Source organism: Canis lupus, chromosome 18 (assembly GCF_048164855.1).
Source record: "Canis lupus baileyi chromosome 18, mCanLup2.hap1, whole genome shotgun sequence".
Taxonomy (NCBI): domain Eukaryota; kingdom Metazoa; phylum Chordata; class Mammalia; order Carnivora; family Canidae; genus Canis; species Canis lupus.
The window spans coordinates 42,193,595-42,214,458 of NC_132855.1; the positions used below are offsets into that span (position 1 = coordinate 42,193,595).

The 20,864-nt window shown below is 34.7% G+C and overlaps 1 protein-coding gene across 6 annotated transcripts in view; it reads right to left on the reverse strand.

Moving 5' to 3' along the window:
* The window catches only part of VPS50 (VPS50 subunit of EARP/GARPII complex), a 133,150-nt gene that overhangs the window by 34,654 nt on the left and 77,632 nt on the right, over positions 1 to 20,864 (reverse strand). For all 6 annotated transcript variants that reach the window (XM_072784173.1, XM_072784171.1, XM_072784172.1 and 3 more), the window contains 4 exons: positions 11,903 to 11,993; positions 8,711 to 8,887; positions 5,736 to 5,854; positions 3,723 to 3,829 (listed from right to left, as the gene is read on the reverse strand). In XM_072784173.1, the coding sequence (XP_072640274.1) occupies positions 3,723 to 3,829; positions 5,736 to 5,854; positions 8,711 to 8,887; positions 11,903 to 11,993 (494 nt within the window). The remainder of the gene's footprint in view (positions 1 to 3,722; positions 3,830 to 5,735; positions 5,855 to 8,710; positions 8,888 to 11,902; positions 11,994 to 20,864) is intronic.

Here is a 20,864-nt window from a genome sequence, read left to right on the forward strand (position 1 = left end):
GGACGTACTGTTTAAACAATAGTCCTAAAATCTAGACCGTGAGTCCTGTACAGTCATGGGGAGAAGCCACAGAGGGATGTCGAGCAAAGAAACCAACCAAGGAACAGCATGGAGGAGAACAACCAAGAGGAAAAGTGGACCTGCCCTACACAGCTCATCAGCAGGGGGCACAGAGAGAGCCATGCCACCTGAACAGTGGCCCTGGGGGAAACTCAATTAGTGAGCCCACACTCTTATGTAGTGGAGTAAATACGAGGGTACAGAGAAGGTGCTGAACGTGTGTTCTTCCACTGTGGATCAGGACAAGAGAGGAGGAAAAAGTGTTTCTCCAACACTCAAGATTCTAAAAATTAAGGTTTATCAGTCCAGTACATTGGGCACCTATAAAAGTGAAAAGTGCTCAGCTGGATGCTCTATATGCTGTAAAGGTGACTCCAACTGTTTTCATCTGTAGGAGCTGACGATCTGATGAGGAATAGCAAGAGCAGAATCTGAGATGAAAAGATGTCAGTTATTACAGCACACAAAGTTGAGACATCATCAATGGATATAAACAGCACATAAAAGCAACTGAAAATGCTATAAACGAGGCATAAAAGCAAGGAAGGAAAAGTCAGCTCAGCTCAAACAATTCAGAAGAACACATGGAACAATAAAGTGAGGACCAAAGTAATAAATTAGTAAGTGTGTTACCTAAGTCACTAGCTGCTAGCTTTTATTCTTTTACTTTATTGTTGTTTATTTTTATTATTGTTTGCATATTCTATCTTAGCCCCCCAAATCTCCAATGTTTTTTTGTACATTGTACTGAAAGATGACACTTCTTGGATCTCTGTCTCAAAATATCATGTTGTATATACAGCTAGCAGCTCAGAAAGTGTTTTAAAATGGCTTAAAAATATTTCATATGAATAACAAATAAAATATAAGTATTTTTAGAGAAATAGATATATTGGAATGTATTCTACATTACACAATGATAATTTTTTTCCTTAATATGAAATTATTAAGTCTCTTAAAAGATAACTTTATTCTGGTTTCATGTTAAATCCGGACACATGATGTGTTGGTATGTTATTTTTTTCAGCTGCTAAAGTAATAATTTTGTCCCAAGGTCTGTAGCTTTCACAAGCATGAATTTTGGCAACCTATCTTCTGCCCCTCTCAGACCTATCACACCTGCTCAAGTGAGAGCTGCCTCCAGGGCAGCCCCAGTTTAACGCTGCCTTTGGCCCAGGGTGTGATACTGGAGACCTGGGATCGAGTCCCACATCGGGCTCCCTGCATGGAACCTGCTTTTCTCTCTCTCTCTCTCTCTCTCTCTCTGTGTGTGTGTCTGTCATGAATAAATGAAATCTTAAAAAAAAAAAAAAAAAAAAAAAAAGCTGCCTCCAGGAGAGAGAATCTTTAATAGCTAGGCTATTTCAATGATGAGACACAGTCCTTAAAATTTCTCTGCTTCTGTCTGCAAGAAATTGTCAGGCTGACAGAATTTTCTCTTTACACAAGCAAGCATTCTGATTAGTTCTCCACACTTGTGAATGGCTCCCTGGGCCTTTCTAACAGATTTAGGTACCACCTGGGGCTGGGAAGCCCCATTAACACTTTTTTGTTTAATCTCTCCTAATTACCTGCCAAATAAATACTACTTGAAAAGGACATTTTAAATATGCCTTTAATGTTCTAAAATGTGCCTCCCAACTATTGAATAATTAGTTCCTTCATCTTCCCAGGCACCCAAAATTAATCAATCTTATTTACACAACTGTACTACTGGCTTTATAAGAAAAGACATTACCTTTGCCAGTTTATTATCTTCAAGCACCTCTATGCAATAATGGGGAATAGAATAGCATTTACTGGTTGGAGACCCCCTAGCGAGTGGTTCTCTTAAAGTTCTATTTTATGAATATATACAAACTGAAGATAAAGACATCCCAGGGAGAGAAAATGGTAGGCATAAAAGTCTACTGGAGGGAATAAATGGCAGCACCTAATCCCAGGTCTCAATGGGAAGACATGAGAATTAAAATAGCATACTAGGCATTGTTTCTTAATTGCAATTCTAGTAAAAGATCTGGTGGTGGTGAAGGCTGAGTTTATAATGGTCAGATTCTCTTCACTGAGTGAAGATTTATTTGGGACTGTTCTGCTTTATAGGGTTGACCTACCAAAGGCCCATAAGAATGCAACTTTTCTCAGTTGCTTAAATCTACTATTAGAAAACAATGTCCACTATGTCAATCAGTAATCCTTAGATAAGAATTTGTTGTTACTGACCCTGAAGAATGAACTGCGGGCGCATGAGGAAAGGAAGGACAGTGTAACTACCACCCATGCCTGAAAAGTAATCACAGGGAAGAATAGGAGAAGAAAGTATAGACTTACTTACTCTTTTTGCTTTTAAATATAGAACTAAGGCCAACAGATAGAATTACAGAGAAAAAGAAATTCTGGTTTATCAGGAGGAAGAGATTTCTACCAATTAAATCAGTCTCATAGTAGAATGAGTGGTCTTGCCAAATAATATGTATCCAGTGACTGTGAGACATGAAACAAAGGCTAGTTGGCCACCAAAACTTAGGTGCATTAGATAAAGAAATCTTAAGTTTTATAGAAATTTATATCAGATGACCTCTCAGAACCTTTCCAGTTCTAGTTCTATAAATTCCAGATAGTAACTCATCATGCTATGTTCAGATAGCTCTCTTGGATAAAGAAGTAAAACTAATTTCCTTGGCAATGATCAGCCAAAAAACACTTTTTAGAATTTGACATTTTTCTGTGTATCATGAAAATATATACTTTTTCTGTTCCTCCCAACTCATTACTTCTTTTCCACTATTTTTCCTAAAGAAAGTGGGGCTCCTACGAAACATTTTGTGTACTTTACCCTATTCATTAATGAAATTTAGAAATTATCTTCAATAACACAGAGCATTTTATCAGAGCCAAGAGTAATCAAAGTAGGCAGCAGGCCATTATCATCTCCATATAAACAGAATACAGAGATTTTTTTTTTATAGAACACATTAAAATTCCTGACTGGTATAGATGACTTAATTAATTTGAGAAGACATCTCTATGACTTATTTGTCAAATTTACAGGCTTACTTGTGAGATATAAATGTTAAGATGGCATATAAAATACTGAAATACTGACATTAAAAATTCCACATCATCTTCAAACCTAAATATTTTAAATGGCATTTCTTCATGTTATTTGTTTCTATAAAATCATCAATAAAGGTCTTATCTGTAATAAGAACAACTCTTCCTATGGTGTGAACATTTAGCTTTTAGAACTCTTGTGTCTGAAAATGCCAGAGAATCACTATTCACTCTGCCTATCTGACAGGAAGATTGTGAAGATCAATGAAACAATTAAGCACAAAATATTGTGTAAATGTAAAATGGGTACTATCACTATCCTACACATACCTCTAACTCACATAGAGAATTTTTCATTACATTTCAATTAACTGGAATATTTTAGAAAAAGTAGAAGACACAAATACTATGAAGTTAACTGAAAAAGAACAACTAATAATAATATTAGTATTATATTATTTGGAAGAATTATGATGAGAAAGCATTGACATATGACAATCTTTAAACCTCCCTTGTGATGAGCACTGGAATGTACAATGAAAACCTCAATAAAGTAACAAAAGTCAACAAATTTAACTAATAATGTTTTTTTTAAAAAAGTGACTACTTACCAACAAGTCTTATTACATTCAATGTTGTATTGGTTAAGATGGGTGCATTCACTTTATTTAGACTATAATCTGATTTCTTCCTGCTTTTTAGAGTTTCTCTAGAAACGCTTAATACAGAAAAACAAAACAGAGTTGCAATTAGGGTTGTCAACTAGTAAATCAGTAAGTTATTGAGATTAGAATCTATCCTTCATTCACTAATCAGTTACTGAAAGTGTTACCCTATATCACAGGTGGTGATATAGAGATGATCCTCTTGTCCTTATAGAGCTTACAGTCCAGAGAGGAAGAGAAATTCATAAGCAAAGAAATAAAGTACTATACTGTATTTCTTTGATTCTAAGACATTAATTATCAACCATTAAAAGAAGTTATGTCACCTTAAAAAAACAGATGTTCCAGGGAGATTATATATCAAATGTACCAAGTATCCTGATTTCAGACTTATAAATATGAAAAATACCCTCCTTATAATCTAAATTTAATATCTAAAGTCTAAGGTAAGATGATAGAGTCTGGGGTAGGGGATGACATCAGGTTCAAAGAAAACGTCAAAGTTATATGGTAAGTACAAAAAACGGGGGGGGGGGCAATGAGTAATAAGGTCAGAGGTAGAAGAAGTGAGTGTGCTTGGAGAAGCACAGAGTTCACAATGCTAGCATGGGGAACCAGTGGGCTGAGGGCAAAGTGACAAGAAAAAAGGTAAGGAGAGGCCAGACCACTGAAGGCAATCAAATCTAGAGAGTATGAACCTAAACTTGAAAGCAAATTTTAACCAGGGAAATGACATGAACAAATCTGTACATAATAATAAAAAAAAATCTAAAATTTGTATACAAGAGGAATTAGGAGGGGGCAACACTAGATAGAGACAGTGAGCCAGGGTAAGGGGGGGCTGATCCAATAATCTGGCAGAGATAATTTCTGCATGAGCCTGGATGGTAGCAGTGAAATATAAGATATTTTTATAAATTCAAGAGACCCTCTGAAGTTAGAACTGATATTGATTGAATGCAGTTCATAGTTTATATTATTCATAGTTCTTAGTGGTAAGTTAGGACACTTTAGAAAGGTAACCGCATAACCTTACCAAAAATGCAAATATATACACATATACTGGCAGACACTGTCTTATGTGTTCATTTCAGTTACAGCTTTTCTTTTAGCCAAAATATACCTGAAACCTCCAAGGAAGAAGTCTAACAGAACAGTTCTGTTCTGTTCATAATGGACCATAGATGGATTTAAACATCACACATACATAAAAACCAATGGAAACAATTTTTCCCAATTAAAATATCTACAATCACATGAGTTGCTCATTTTTGAGGAGACAGATTATATCAATCAGGGTTTCAAATTAAATAGGTACTAATTAGGTACTTTGGGGCAAAATATATTTAAATTTATCATTAAAAATTAAGTAAGTATACTAAATGTATGATACTCATGAAGTTAACTCATTTACATATAAGAATCAGGCCCATTTAATAGGGAGAAGGTGACAAAAAATTCTTATGTGATTATCACAGTTTTTGAAGAAGACAGTTTATCACAGAAACAAAACAATGAAGGAGCTTAATAGAAGGCCCAATCAATGAATATAATTAACCTTGGAAAGGTGAGTGGAGACTTTCTGTATTTACTAGACTGAGGCAGGAATTCCACATACAAAACAAATAACTACTTCCCTCTTTGAGTTTTCTAACCTACACAAAACAGGAATTGCTCCAAATGGCAATACTAATTTTATAAACCAGAAGTTTTCTGCAAAAACCACTACTCTCTAATTAGGAGTCCTCTGATGATGCTCAATCCGAAAATAAAAAAACTACATTGTCAACCTTTCAGGAATCATTTTAAAGCATATTGATTTCTATCACCTGACATTATAACCTACAGAAATATTTAAGTTTTGATTGCTTTTTTCTAACCTTTAAATAAAATCCTCTATTTAAATGCACAACATAAAATATGAAATACCAGAATACCAGACAATCTAAGAACAGTTACCTTTTCACAGGTGCATCACCCGTTTGCTCATCCACATAATCTCGTTTCAGTTCCTCAGGAACATCACTGTCGCTGTCATACTCCTGATAGGCACTTTTTTCTTGCTCATCAGATTCATACTGAAGAATACAGTATATTTAGTAATGGGCATGAACAGCCAACTTTTCTGGAGTCTTTCAACACACTAAGAGTAACCAATTTTTAAGAAGCAGTTTAGGGAAGAAAGTTCTTAATGACTTATCTCTAACTTTGCCATCAGGAATATTAACTTTTTATTTTCTCCTTCATCCATCTTAACCAGCTCAAAAGAAAAAAAAAAGAAACATGAAATACAAACATTTTATCCCCACAAAAGCTTCTAAATGTCTCCCAAAAAAATCAAATCTCCATGTAAAGAAAACAAAAACAAACATCATGCTATGCCTTAGGAGAGGAAAAGTGTGTACAGTTGACCAAAAAAATTATTTTTTAAATCTCTTCTCTTCCTTCAAGTGTTTTCATCATACTTACTTCCATTTTGCTAATTCACCATAAAAAGGTTGAGTATACAATTTCTGGCACTGTGGAAATGTTAATTCAGCGTAATAAACTCTTATAACACACATGCTAATGTCCCATCTAATTCATTATGATCAGATTTAATTCCAAGGGAGCCTTAGAAAATTATATTGAGCACTGAGCAACTACTGAGAGCAAGGACAAAAATGGCGGATTTCCTCTTGAAAGGAAGGCTGCCTTCCTAACACTGTCATCATCTTTATGGCACCAAGGCCCCATGCCAGCATGGGGAGGACAGTGGAATCCATGCACAGGAAAGAAAGCAGCAGCAGCATGATTGCTTAATAGTATAAATTAATATGACAGAATCATAGCTAGCATTTCTTGAATGTTAAGTATTAAGTGCTTTCATGAATTTCCCCACTGAATCTTCAGAACTATTCTATAACAAAGTTTTTACCCCATATGCCAGTTGAGGAGACCAGTATGAAGACAACATGGAAAGAAATTGGCCACCTAATTCAATAACCAGTTTTTGAGAGCCTAAAGCAGTGTGACAGGCCATGGTAAGATGTGGACCCTGACCCTCAATGACTTACGTGATACCTGGAAAGATTAGATTACACATTAATAACTGCAAATGAGCATTAGAGGCATTCTCACCCACATGTACACCAGGTTATCCTGATAATATTCATAAAGAGGATCCGCACAAACCAGGATCTCCTAGTTATAATGACAGAGCTTCATGATTCTCACAGTACCAGAGATCCTCACTTTTGAGGATTCTGTATTTGCAAATTTCCCTACTTCCTAAATTTTATTTGTGACCCCAACATTAATACTTCGTGACACTTTCACAGTCATTCATGATTATGTAAAGAGTACGCAGAAACTTTTGAGTTATTCTTATCCAAAATGCACATTCCTAGCTGAGCGCAAACAAGGTGATGCCCTCTGCCTTCTTGCTTCAGCTTTCCTACTTAAACAAATGTGTCCTTTTCATAATGTATTTAGTGTCACATTTTAAAAATATTTGTGCTTTTTGCTGGTGATTTCCTATTTAGAATGGCCCCTAAGTGTAGGACTAAAGTTCTGTCTAGTGTTCCAAAGTGCAAGACTGTAATATGCCTTATGGCAAAAATACATGTGTTAAATAAGCTTCATTCAGGCAGGAATTCTAGTACTGTTGGCTCTGAGTTCAATGTTTAATACTATACATTAACTTAGAAGTCTTCAAACAAAGACACATATAAAACAAGGTTATACACCGACTGGTTAATGAAAACGTTGTGACCAAAGGCTCACAGGAACCTAATCCTGCATTTCACTTGGGAACGATGGTTCTGTATTTGCTAATTCAGTGTTCAGAGAAGACTTTATAGAACACCACTGCTTGGAAAATGAGAATCAAATGCTATGTGAAATTTAAATTAGAAAATTATCAGTACAGAGGGATATATTATTTCAAAAATACTGAAAAGACTTTTTCCTTTCAGTTTAGTCTACTTGAGAGAGGCAAAGTGTCACTAAGAATCACTAAATAATAATTGTAAACATGGATTACTATGAAATAACTTCTACTTCACAATAAAATAACGATATACTTCATGGCAATATTTTTTAAACTGTATCTTCACCAAACAAAAAAAGAAAATGTCAAAACTAAAATACATTCAGAAATTCAACAGAATTTCATCAAATCTGAATAGTTTTCACTTCATCTTCATCAAATATAAAATAAAAATCATACAGGGCCCCTCTAGAAATGATGCAGATCAGAAGGACCCATCCAAATTAAATATTGAAAAAACACAGGTAACTGTGAAGTAAACATTCACTCATTGTAAATACAGCAACACTGAGGCTCACAAAGTTAAAATAAGTTGCTGAGGGTCACACAGTTAATAAATAATAAAGGTCATATTCATTCATCTATCTTCAAATCCTTTCCATTAACTCACACAACCTCTGGTTTATATTATGTTTTCTGAACTGCTCAAAGTATTAAAAAATTGTCTTCTAATCCTAAAAGCATCCCTGCTGGGTAACCAAGCAAGACACTACTCTTTCTCAGATAAAGGGAATGGAGCAAAATGATTCGGATGCCCAAGAGTGAAGCTGGGAAGTGCAGATGATCTATTCCCTCATCCATCTAAAAACAAATCACAGAAATATGAGTGAAGAAACTATACTCCTGCCCGATTTAGTAATCTAGTAAGAACATACAGCAATCTAGTAAGAGCACAAAGTAAACATAAAGGCAAAATGTATTGTTTAAAAGGACATTTTCAACAAAGCATGCTGTAAAGCCATTACTATATAAGTGCTATCACAGGTATTTAAGCATATAGGTAGGAAGGTGGGTAGCAAATGGATAAATAAATCTAGCTAATTACCTTGCTCACTGGGTAGAACACTTTTCAATATGAAAATCTCACTTATGTTTCACAGTAGGTTTTAAAAACACTACATACCCCATTAGAAGCCAGGACATCTTCTGTTTCTTCATCTTTGTGGTTGGCCTGGATTTCAAAGGGATTCCCATCACTACAGTACTGCTCAAACAAGGTCACTGTTTTTGAGGAAGTTGAAGCTGGCTGTTTACTGGGTGAAACTGATGGGGAACGAGACTGTTCCATGAATTTAAATTCCTGGACATGAAAAAAGGAACCAGATACCTTTTAGCAACAACAATAAAATCCAAGTACATAACATATTCCATCAATATAAATGTTGAGTTAGTGAAAAAAAATTAATCTTGATTCTTCAGGTTATTCACTTTTAAATCCTGGAAGTTATCTGAAAGCAGAAATTTGAATATATGTGCTCAAAGGTTTCCCTAAAGACAACTCTGTTGCTGATATCACTTTTTAAAAGTGTTATCTGTATCAAGCTACTTTTGGCTTGGTTTATGAAACTGCACAGAAAATTTCTGAAAATAACTTAAATTTGAATAATTCTAAACATTTTAGCATAGCAGCAAAGACCTAGCAGAAAATGGTTTTAAGCAATAAAAAGGTAACAATAAAAATTAATTGTTGTTAATAATTAACTATATGTTTTCACCAGTTAAGGTATTCTATAAAAATACATCAAAATGTTTGTTATATTGATGTATATAAACTTTCATTTCTTTTTCTTCACACTGCAGACAACACAAATACACATGCTGAGGTCAGATGATACGTCATCTAGTTCCTATAGTTTGCCATTAATCCATTATGTTCTATTAACTTCCTATGTAATGTTGGGAATGTCACATGGCTTCTCTGTGCCTCAATTTCTTCAATAAAATTAGAGAGTCAAGCTACATACAGTAAGAGAATCACAATGCTAAAACTAAAGAGCTGTTTCCAGATGAGGAAACTGAGGTAGTCCAGATGGATTCAGGGCCAAGTTCAAGAGCACACTGCTCATTTGGAAGAGATGGAATAATCTCTAAAGTTCCTCTGAATTACAAAACTCTTGATGATTTTTCACAAAAATTTGGTATACATTTTTATTTTCTTAAAAAAAAAAAGATTTTATTTATCTATTTGAGAGAAAGAGAACATAGCAGGGGGGAAAGGCAGAGGGGAGAGGGAGAAGCAGACTTCTCGCTGAGCAAGGGGCCCAACATAGGGCTCGATCCTAGGACCTGAAGATCATGATCTGAGCTGAAGGCAGACGCTTAACAGACTGAGCCATCCAGGTGTCCCGGTATACATTTTCTTACACCTTTTAATCTTTTGAATATTAATCCCAAATTTAAAATCTTTCATATTCAAAGATAATCTTCATAAAAACTATGTTTGTTAAGTTTCAAATGATGTTTATTTTCTTTTTAAACTGCAGCTACACATTAAATCAGATCCATCATAATGCTCAAAAATTATGCCATTACTTTATAATTCTAAACATTATTTTTACAACTTTATAAATTAATGAGTTGATTTTGTTTTTTAACTGACTCTACAGGAATACATGTGTCAAGAGAACAGTATCTCAGTTGTGAATAATTTTCAAAGTAACTACTTTTTAAAACCATTGATAGAATACTTAATCTGAGATCTACTCTCTTTTTTTTAAAGATTTTATTTTTAAGTAACCTCTATACCCAGCATGGGGTTCGAACCCAAGATCAAGAGTTGCACACACCAGTGACTGAACCAGCCAGGAGCCTAAAGATCTACTCTCTTAAAAAAATTTTAAGTGAATAAGGTATGGTTAACTATAGGCAAAATCTTACATAGTAGATCTTTATCCACCTTGCATAACTGGAAATTCAAGGTAACTACTTTAAAGGAGATAATGCTTACTTGGGTGAAAATATTTCAAGTGTGTATCATTAAAAAATGTTTTATAATTATATCAAGTATATGTGCTCATACACACAGATATAATTAGATGGTTAAACACAAATTCAAATAAAATTATTTAAACAGGAATTCTAAAATCAATGTTAGAATTCTAAATAATGCTAAGGAATCATTTTATTTAAGAATTCTAAAATAATGTTGGGGCACCTGCATGGCGCAATTGGTTGAATGTCCAATTCTTGGTTTAAGCTCCTGTCATGATCTCAGGATTCTGAGACTGAGCTCTATTATCAGGCTCCCAGCTCAGTATAGAGCTCCAAGCTCAGTCTGGTTGAGATTCTCTCTCCCTTTCCCTTTGCCTCTCCACCCACCCCACCCCATTGCAACACTGTGCACACTCTCTCTCAAATAAATAAATCTAAAAAAAAAAAAAAAAAAAGAATTCTAAAATAACGTTAAAATCAATGTTAATTCTGTTGTCTTTAAAGCATTTATTAATTCACTGTATTTACTATTTCCACATTGGGAAAAGAATATGATAGAACTGGATAAGTAAACTATTATATACAATATAAGCATAAAAACTATCCTTATTAAAAACTTTAAATCATGTATTCTTTACATGTATCTAGAATAAGAAAATTGCTTCTAAAAAAGCCATTCCTTCCAAAAGCAAATCTAAGCATACTGGACCTTCTACACAGGGATCTAAGTTTATACATTGTGTTTTGACATTTGGTATTTGTAGGGCACCATCTATCACACAAGGAGTGTTTATCTACCGATGTGTTTCAACCAAGGGAAAACAAATCAGTTAATATTTTCACAGATTACATATTCTATGAGGATTCAAGGAATCAGTTAACTAATAAAAATGAGTTAAGGGTATCGTTTATAAGTACTTCTTTTATTTCTGAGGCATTGTCTTACTATTGGCACATTTATTAGCTGGAACATAAATTAAGAAGATACTAGTTCCTTTAAGAAATGACAAACAAACAAGAAATCACAAGCATCCTGAAAATATAAGCTTTTCCATTAAAGACCATCAAAATACAACTGATTAATTTTTTACAAAACTTAAAGCAGTAGATCTTCTTCTGAAACCAAAGGAAATGATCAGGCAAAAGAGTTTTCCTTAAGTATATAAAGTGAATTTATAAAAAGAGACAGATTTTGTCATCTCTACATAAAAGCATCACTCTTATAAAAGAGGCTGGCTATTAATCACTTTTAAGCAAGGAGCTATTTCTTAATGCAAGGTGCTATTTCTTAATGATTTTATAAATGATCTTTTAGTAATATGTCGTTGTTTTTTTTTTAAAGACAACTAAATGAAAGATCCATTTGTTCCTAAGAAACACTTACATGAAGTTGCAGGATGCTGAAATTTGACTTAACAGGACAAAGCTCCCAGGTCTCATTCTCTAGAAACATTCTCAGTTCATCAAGCCGTGTTCTTAAAAAAAAGAAAAGAAACACTCCAAAAAGTTAGAGGAAGAATACACAAGAACTAGGAAAATAGAATACAGTTAGAGAATTATCATCATAATCATGATCAACTTTGAGAATCCATTCAACAACACAGCAAACACATTTACTTTTACGTGTTTTTTTTTTTTTTAAGATTTTATTTTTAAAATAAAATAAGAAGAGAGAGAGAGGCAGAGACACAGGCAGAGGGAGAAGCAGGCTCCATGCAGGGAGCCTGATGTGGGACTCGATTTCGGGACTCCAGGATCACGCCGCCCTGGGCCAAAGGCAGGCGCTAAACTGCTAAGCCACGCAGGCATCCTTACTTCTACTTGTTAATATCATCTTTAAGAGAAAAAAATTCTCAAGTCTTTACTAAACTTCAAATCTCTCTACAATATTACAAAAATAATGAATGTACAGGAAATGGTATTTTTATTAAGGGATGAAACTAAAAGCTACTCACCAATTCACATACTTAAAATATCCCTAGCTAATCATATATCAATGCCAAAAAACAGAGAAATAATTTACAAAGTTTATGAGATCATTAATACTAATTAAAGCTTTATGCTAAATAGCAAAGATCTTAATCATACTTACTAAGCCACAAGATTAAGATAATTATCACTCTCCAAATATATTTAGCTCAGTGCCTATCTCTACAAAGCATTTACAAATTAAATTACCAAATAGCCAGCACTGCACTAATCACTTACATCACACTGATCTCTTCTTTTTTAATGTTATTGTGGTTTACTGTCTATCCTGAATAATCAGCACATTATACAGACAGTTCAGAAAAATTACTTCCTTCCAGTTGACCCAGGAAACAAAAGGCCAGGCCTGCCCTACTTTTCCCCTTCTTGTAACAGCTTCATTGTTATTACTAATCTGCTTTTAAAAAAAAAAATCTAGGGGCAGCCTGGGTGGCTCAGCGGTTTAGTGCCGCCTTCAGCCCAGGGTGTGATCCTGGAGACCCAGGATCGAGTCCCACATCAGGCTCCCTGCACGGAGCCTGCTTCTCCCTCTGCCTGCGTCTCTGCCTCTCTCTCTCTCTCTCTCTCTCTCTCTCTCTCTATGTCTCTCATGAATAAATAAATAAAATCTTAAAAAAAAATAAATTAAAAAATAAAAAAAATCTAGATTTCTTTTTTCTTAATTCACATCTCTAAAGTAAAGAGGCAATAAGTGGGTAAATCTGTAAAAAGCAAAAGCTGCTCCAAATATTAGAATTAACAGAAGGGGACTTTAAGATAACTATTATAATTAAGTTAAATAAAATAGAGAAAAAGATGTACAAAATGAATAGAAAGGAGAATTTCAAAGAATTGCAATCATGAACAAAAACAAAAACAGAATCCGACATCCTGTAACTGAAAAATACAATGACCTCAAATTAAAAACTCATGAAGTAGAAAAAGCAGAAGACAGGATTAAAGAACTCAAGGACAGATCAATAGAAACTATATAAACTGAAGCACGAGTTGAAACAAAAATGGAAGCAACAGAAAAGATCATAAAAGATACATGAGACACAGTTAAAACATCTAGAATGCATGCAACTGAATGGAGAAGATGGGATGAACGGAAGCTTCTGAAGAGGTAATGGCTGAGAATATTCTAAAAGTGACTGTGCCCGAATCTTACATATATAAAAATTAACGAAAATGGATCAGAGACCTAAAAACTAAAACTACAGAAGTTTAAAACTCTTCCAATTCAACAATAAAAGGACAAACAATCCAACTGAAGAATGGGCAAAGGCTTTAAACAGACATTTTTGCACAGATATACAAATGACCAATAAGCATATAAAAAGATGCTGAATATCATTAGCCATTAAGGAAATGTAAGTCAAAAACATAACAAGATATCACGTCACATCCACTAGGATAGCTATAGTTAAAGACAGACAATAACAGGTGTTAATAAGGATTTAGAGAAATTAGAGCCCTTATACAATGCTAGTGGAAATTTAAAATGGCAGAACCACTTTGGAAAACAGTGTGGTAGTTCCTCAAATTGTTAAATATAGAGTTACTATTTAACCCAACAATTCTACTTTGTATGGTTTCCTGTGGCTGCTATAACAACCCACCAGAGAATGCCTGGGTGGCTCAGAGGTTGAGGGTCTGCCTTCAGCTCAGGGCATGATCCTGGGATCTGGGATCGAGTCCCACTTTGGGCTCCCTGCGAGGAGCCTGCTTCTCCTGCTGCCTATGTCTCTACCTCTCTCTGTGTGTCTCTCATGAATAAATAAATAAAATCTTAAAAAAATAAAGATTTATTTATTTATACATGAGAGACGGGGGGGGGGGGTGCGGGGGCAGAGACACAGGCAGAGGGAGAAGCAGGCTCTATGCAGGGAGCCTGACGTGGGACTTGATCCAGGGGCTCCAGGATCAGGCCCTGGGCTGAAGGCGGAGTTGAACTGCTGAGCAACCCGGCCTGCCCAATAAATAAATCTTAAAAAACAAAAAACAACAACAACAACAAAACAACCCACCAGAAACTGAGTGACTTAAAACAACAACAAGAGAAATGTATTCTCTTACAGTTCTGGAGGCCAGAGTCTGAAACTAGTATCACTAGGTTGAAATCAAAGTATCAGCAGGGCTACACTCTCTCCAGGGAGCTCTGTACATCATCTACCAATCTGTTCCTTCCTCTTTCAGCTTATGGTGGTTACCACCATTCTGTGGCTTGTGGCCACAGCACTCGTCTCTGCCAATCTTCACAATACTTTCTCCTGTGTATGTCTGTGTCTGGGTCAAATACCCCTGTCTGTGTCAAAGCATGAGAAAACTTATGTGCCACTGTTGGCTTTTAAGATGGAAGTGGTCTGGGCAGCCCAGGTGGCCCAGCGGTTTAGCGCCACCTTCAGCCCAGGGCATGATCCTGGAGACCGGGGATCAAGTCCCATGTCGGGCTCCCTGTGTGGAGCCTGCTTCTCCCTCTGCCTGTGTCTCTGCCTCTCTCTCTCTCTCTCTCTCTGTCTCTAATAAATAAATAAAATCTTAAAAAAAAATTTAAGGAATAAGATGGAAGTGGTCTTGTGTAATGACTAGACAGCAGCTTCTAGAAGCTGAGAATGTTCCCTAGTCGACAGCCACCATGAAAATAGGGATCTCAGTCCTAAAAGCCACAAGAAATTGAATTCTATCACCATCCTGAATATGCTCAGATGTGGACTCTTCCTCAAAACCTTCGAATCAGAGCCCCACCCTTCTGATACCTTGATTTTGGCCCTGTGAGAAACCTAAGAGCTGAGCATCTAGACAAGCTGATCCAGACTTCTAACCTCAGAACTGTGACATAATAAATGGATACTGTTTTAAGCTGTTAAGCTCATGTCAATTTATTATAAAAAAATATAAAACTATTACAGTGATAAAGGTACCAGCTCCCCTGAGCTGAAGCCCTCCCATAAACTTCTCACAAAAGCAGCTTAGGGAACTCCCTACATAAAGAGTATACAGGATATAAGATAGAAAGTAAAAGTATAGATAAGAACATATAAAAATACTAAATGCATAAGAGAAGATAAATGCAGTTACAAAGTTGGTTCTTGCACTATTCTGGAAGTATATTAACCTAAAGTCAACTATAACAGAATAGGGGTACATACTGAAATGACAGTAACTACTACAGAAATCTATTTTTTAAAAGCCGAGAAAAAAATAGTATTAAAATAAAAAATATGCATAATCAATCCAAAAGAAAGAAAGACAAAATATATATGGAAAAAGAATAACACTTTTAGAAATAAAACAGCAATATGATGGATTTAAACCGAACTATGCCAATAAATACATCAAATGGAAATAGAAAAAAAACCCAGTTCAAACAAAATACAAAAATCATCAGACTGGATTTAAAAACAAAACAAAACAAGATAACTATAAGCTGTTTACAAGAGACATATTTTAAATGTAAGGCTATAATTAGATCAAAAGTAAAAATTATACACAAACATGATTTCTTACAATTATGAAATAGGGTGGAATTTGTTTATCAAATTTTTTTCTTTACCTACTATGATGATTCTTAGGGGATTTTTCCTATATTTTATAAATTAGTAAATTAAATTAACTTTAAATATTTAGCCAAACTTGTTCTCCTATAATATTACCTGTTTCTGATGTCATTATCCTTTTTAGATACCACTGAATGTGTTTTGTTAATATGTGTTTAGAATTTTTGCATCTATGTTCTTATGAGAAACTCCCCTGTAATTTTTCTTTTTTGTAATGTCCTTGTTATTTTTTGGTATTAGTGTAATACTGGCTTCATAAAATAAGTTATGAAGCATTCCTTCTTTCTCTATTACCTAAAATAATTGGTGTTGATATTTCTTCCTTAAATGTTGGGTAGAATTTACCAGGGAAGGCAGCAGGTCTAGAGATGAAAATGTTTTTAAAAAGTACAAATTCAATTTCTTTAAAAGACACAGGTCTATTCAGATATTCTATATTTTATTTTGTCAGCCTATTAAGTTTGTCTTTATAAGAAATTTGGTCAATTCATCTACATTGTCAACTTTATTAGCATAAAGTTGTTCCTATCATTTTATTATGTATCTATATCGCTACCCATTTGTTGTATTCTTTTTCTTAAATTGAAGTATAGTTGATACACTATTATATTTTTAATGTCTAGGATCTACAGATACCCACTTTTATTTATTTTTTATTTTTTAAAGATTTTTATTTATCTATTTATTCATGAGAGACATACAGAGAGAGAGAGAGAGAGAGGCAGAGACACAGGCAGAGAGAGAAGCAGGCTCCATGCAGGGAACCCGATATGGGACTCGATCCCAGGACTTCAGGATCATGCCCTGGGCCAAAGGTAGGCGCCAAACCGCTGAGCCACCCAGGGATTCCCTAGATATCCTCTTTTAAACTGCTGGTATTGGTAATTTGTGTTTTCTTTTTTTTGCTCAGTCTTGTTAGAAGTTTTATAGAATTCTATTATACATTTGCTTTCTACTTCATTGCTTTCTACTCATCATTTTCCTCCCTCTGTTTTCTTTTGTTTAACTTGTTGTCATTTTTGCAACTTCTTGAAATGGAAGGTTATGGCACTGTTTTTCAAACATTCTTCTTTTCCAAAAAACTGCACTCATAGCTAGAAATTCTTCCCTCTGCTTTGGGTAAATCTTCAATTTTGATGCCATGGTTCTTATCAGTATTCATTTAAAAAGATTTTGTAACCTTCAATATTATTTCTTCTTACACCACTGGAAATAGGTTGCTCAATTCCCAAAAACTGGTAGATTTTCTCATTATCTCTGCTATTTACTTCCTGTTTAATTTCACTGTGGTCAGAGAATATGAACTCTATGATTTCAATCCTTTGACATTTTTAAAGAACTTGCTTTATGGCACAGTGGATGATCGATTTTGATAAACTTCTTGAGTGCTCTTGAAAAAATATGTACTCTCTAATTATTGTGTCTGTGTCTCTCTAACACGCACACAGAAACACACACACACACAAATGAGGCAAATGTTATGAAATGTTAGTCAAACACATATTCTCAGTGATTTTTTTCTGCTTCCATTATCAATCACTAAAAGTGGCATACAAAAAACTCCTATGATTATAGACCTATTTCTCCTTCTAGTCTAAATATTTTGGGTTTTTTTGGAGTTATGTCAGAAGAGGCATACAAATTTAGGATTGTTATACCTTCCTAGTGAATACACTCTTATTATGAAAGTATTCTCCTTATTTTTAGCAATACTTTTTGACTTAAAGTATACTTCATCTCTTAGGAATTTCTTTAATATGAGATAAAGTACAAAAGCCAACCACACATATCATACCTAATGACAAAGCACTATACAATAAAGACACCCCTTGTCACCACTTCTATTCAAAATTCTACCAGAGGTCTTAACTAGTACAAAAAATAGAAATGAATACACAAAACCATCATTATTCACAAATGACATAACTGTATACATAGAAAATTCAAAAGAATGACCCAATTACCAGATCACAGGAATTTCAGGTCAACTAAATCAACATATTTATATGTGTGTGTGTGTGTGTGTGTGTGTGTGTGTGTGTGGGTATGTGTAAGAAACGACTGGAAACTTTAAATAAAAAGCAAAACAATTCAGAATGGCATAAAATAATACTTATACAATGTTCAAAAGCAGGCAAGACTAATCAATAGTGATATAAGTCAGAATAGCATTACATTCAGAATATGGTTCTGAATGAGAAAGGACACAAGAGATCCTTCGAGGGTAGTGGAAAATTCTGTATCTTAACCTGATTCATTTATGTGGTATACATATATTTAGAAATTTATGGAGTTGTATATTAAGATGCATGTACTTTTATATTATACCATAATAAATTTTTTTTCAAGAGAATAAAACCTTAATAATCCTCTCACTCCCCTAACTAAACTGTCTGCAATAAAGGCAGGCCTATTTTGAAAATATGGCTACAGAGAGCCTTAGGCAACATCAATCCACTTGTGATGGATCATAAGGTCATGACTAATAGACAGCAAAGAAAGGGCTCTGATTTCCAAATCTTGTTCTTTTCATTGCACCACTGTTGAAAAAACATAGTCAAAGGCAAACAGCTATTTATTTTGTGACTGTGAATGATAAATTGGTTAATATTATCCAAATTGATTCACTAGAGCTACAGAAAATTTCCTTTACATCTCTTTGCCCAAGAACATTTTTACACAAATTGGAAGATTTGCATTTTACTTTTTTCTATTTGACTCTACTAATACAGATAAAGAATGAAGTTATGATGCAAAAGCAGTAAGTACATAAACTACAAACTGCAATCAAATGCTGAATAACAGAAATGAATGCTGACGTGTTATGTGAAAAGCAATCTTAATTATTATTATTTAAGCAGTTCAGGTGCCCCTATGTCTTTAAGAAACAAGACAAATAGGATACAAAGAAGCTCCTGTGGTGTACAAAAGAATAGGTACAATTAAAATAAAACTAAAAGATTTTCAAGGGCAAATATAGTAAAAAAGACAATAACCAATCTAAGAGGCATCTCAAATACGCTGACCTACAGATTAAAGGGGAAAAAAATCTATGAATTAGAACTGTGTGAAATCTAGATCTTTTAATTAACCGACAAAAGACCTGATGCAATAAAAGGTAGGGTCTAAAAACAAATGATAAAATTAAGTACTTCGAGGAAGGTAAACATTCCACTACAAGCCTGTCTTATTTATTTATTTGTTTGTTTTAAAGATTTATTTATTTATTTACTCAGGATAGACAAACACACAGAGAGAGAGGCAGAGACACAGGAGGAGGGAGAAGCAGGCTCCATGCTGGGAGCCCTACGCAGGACTCGATCCCGGGACTACAGGATCGCGCCCTGGGCCAAAGGCAGGCGCTAAACTGCTGAGCCACCCAGGGATCCCCAAGCCTTGGAAACTGATGCTCAGAGAAGAAAGAAAACCAAATTACAAAGATGGTAAAGCTAGTAAGTAGAAAAGAGGTAGGAACCCAAGGCCACTGATAACACCACACTGCCCCACTTTACCAACAGAAAGAAAACTCAAAATCAATAATAACGGTACAAACTCAGAAGAGTTAAATAGTGATCTACCCCCTATTATTATATACTATTGCAGAAGGAGTTAGTCTGATTTCAGATATACACCATGAAGACTTTGTTTTCATTTTAACCCCAAAATTTAACCCGTTTTATAGTTTAGATAATAGTTTAGTAAATATAGTTTAGATAATATAGTTTAGTAAATGTTTCTACTTTCATATAATCTGGTTTACAATATTTTAAATATTAAAGATAACTTAATTTATTGGCACCATTATAACCAAGTCCCAAGAACACTTGTTTACTAAAAAATATTTCTCTTACTTTCCCAAGGAATATAGCAAAGAGAGTTATAGCAATATCTCCTATCTCGCACACATTCTCTCCTACAACATGACCTTACCACCCTCACCCCCCATCAAATTTCCCTCCTTTTGAATCTGGGTAGTCTTATGACATGCTTGTATTCAGTGGAATATGGTAGAAAGACTGAATGACTTCTAAGCCTACATCAGAAAAGGCCATGAAGCTTCTGTCTGGGTCTTTTGGACAATTTAGTGCTGTGGGAAGCCAGCTGCCATATAAGAAGTCCAAACACTCTGAGATCATCATGCTGGAAAAGCCATGTATAGGCACTCTGGCTAACAAACCCAAATGGGTAAATCCTTCTAGGCATCTCCATTAAGGTGCATGCAAACCAACCTGGATCCTCTAGACAAACCCTACCATCAGCTGAGTACTACTCAGTCACCTCAGCCAATCCTGCGAGGAGCAGAAGATTCATTCAGTTCATCTTTCCTAAACCCCCAACTCATAGATTACATGAAATAAAGATAAAATGATGGTGGTTTTAAACCCTTACATTTCAAGATAGTTTGTTACACAAAAACAGTAGTTAAAGCATAAGTTGGACATGGTAAATTTAAATCTATTTGTTAGATTGTTTCCTTAAAAAAAAAAAACTCTTGAAATCTATCATAAAAAAACTAAAACTACTGATCACTTATTTACTACCCTCTCTGAAACCTTAACCAAAAGAGCTTATTTGGCAGAAAAATATATAGGGGGAGAAAAAGAAAGTGAATTCCAGAAAATATAAGGCCCAGTACTCAAAATACAGATTAAATCACTTGTTCCAGGTAGAAAACAAAGAGAAGTATATGGATAATAAACTTGATCCCAGAACACACATTTTAAAGATGTTTAAAAAATAAACCTATCTTACTCAGGAAATGGGAGTTAGGATAGGTGACCTCTCCCCTCTTTTCACACCTGTTGCTGGACCTTTAGG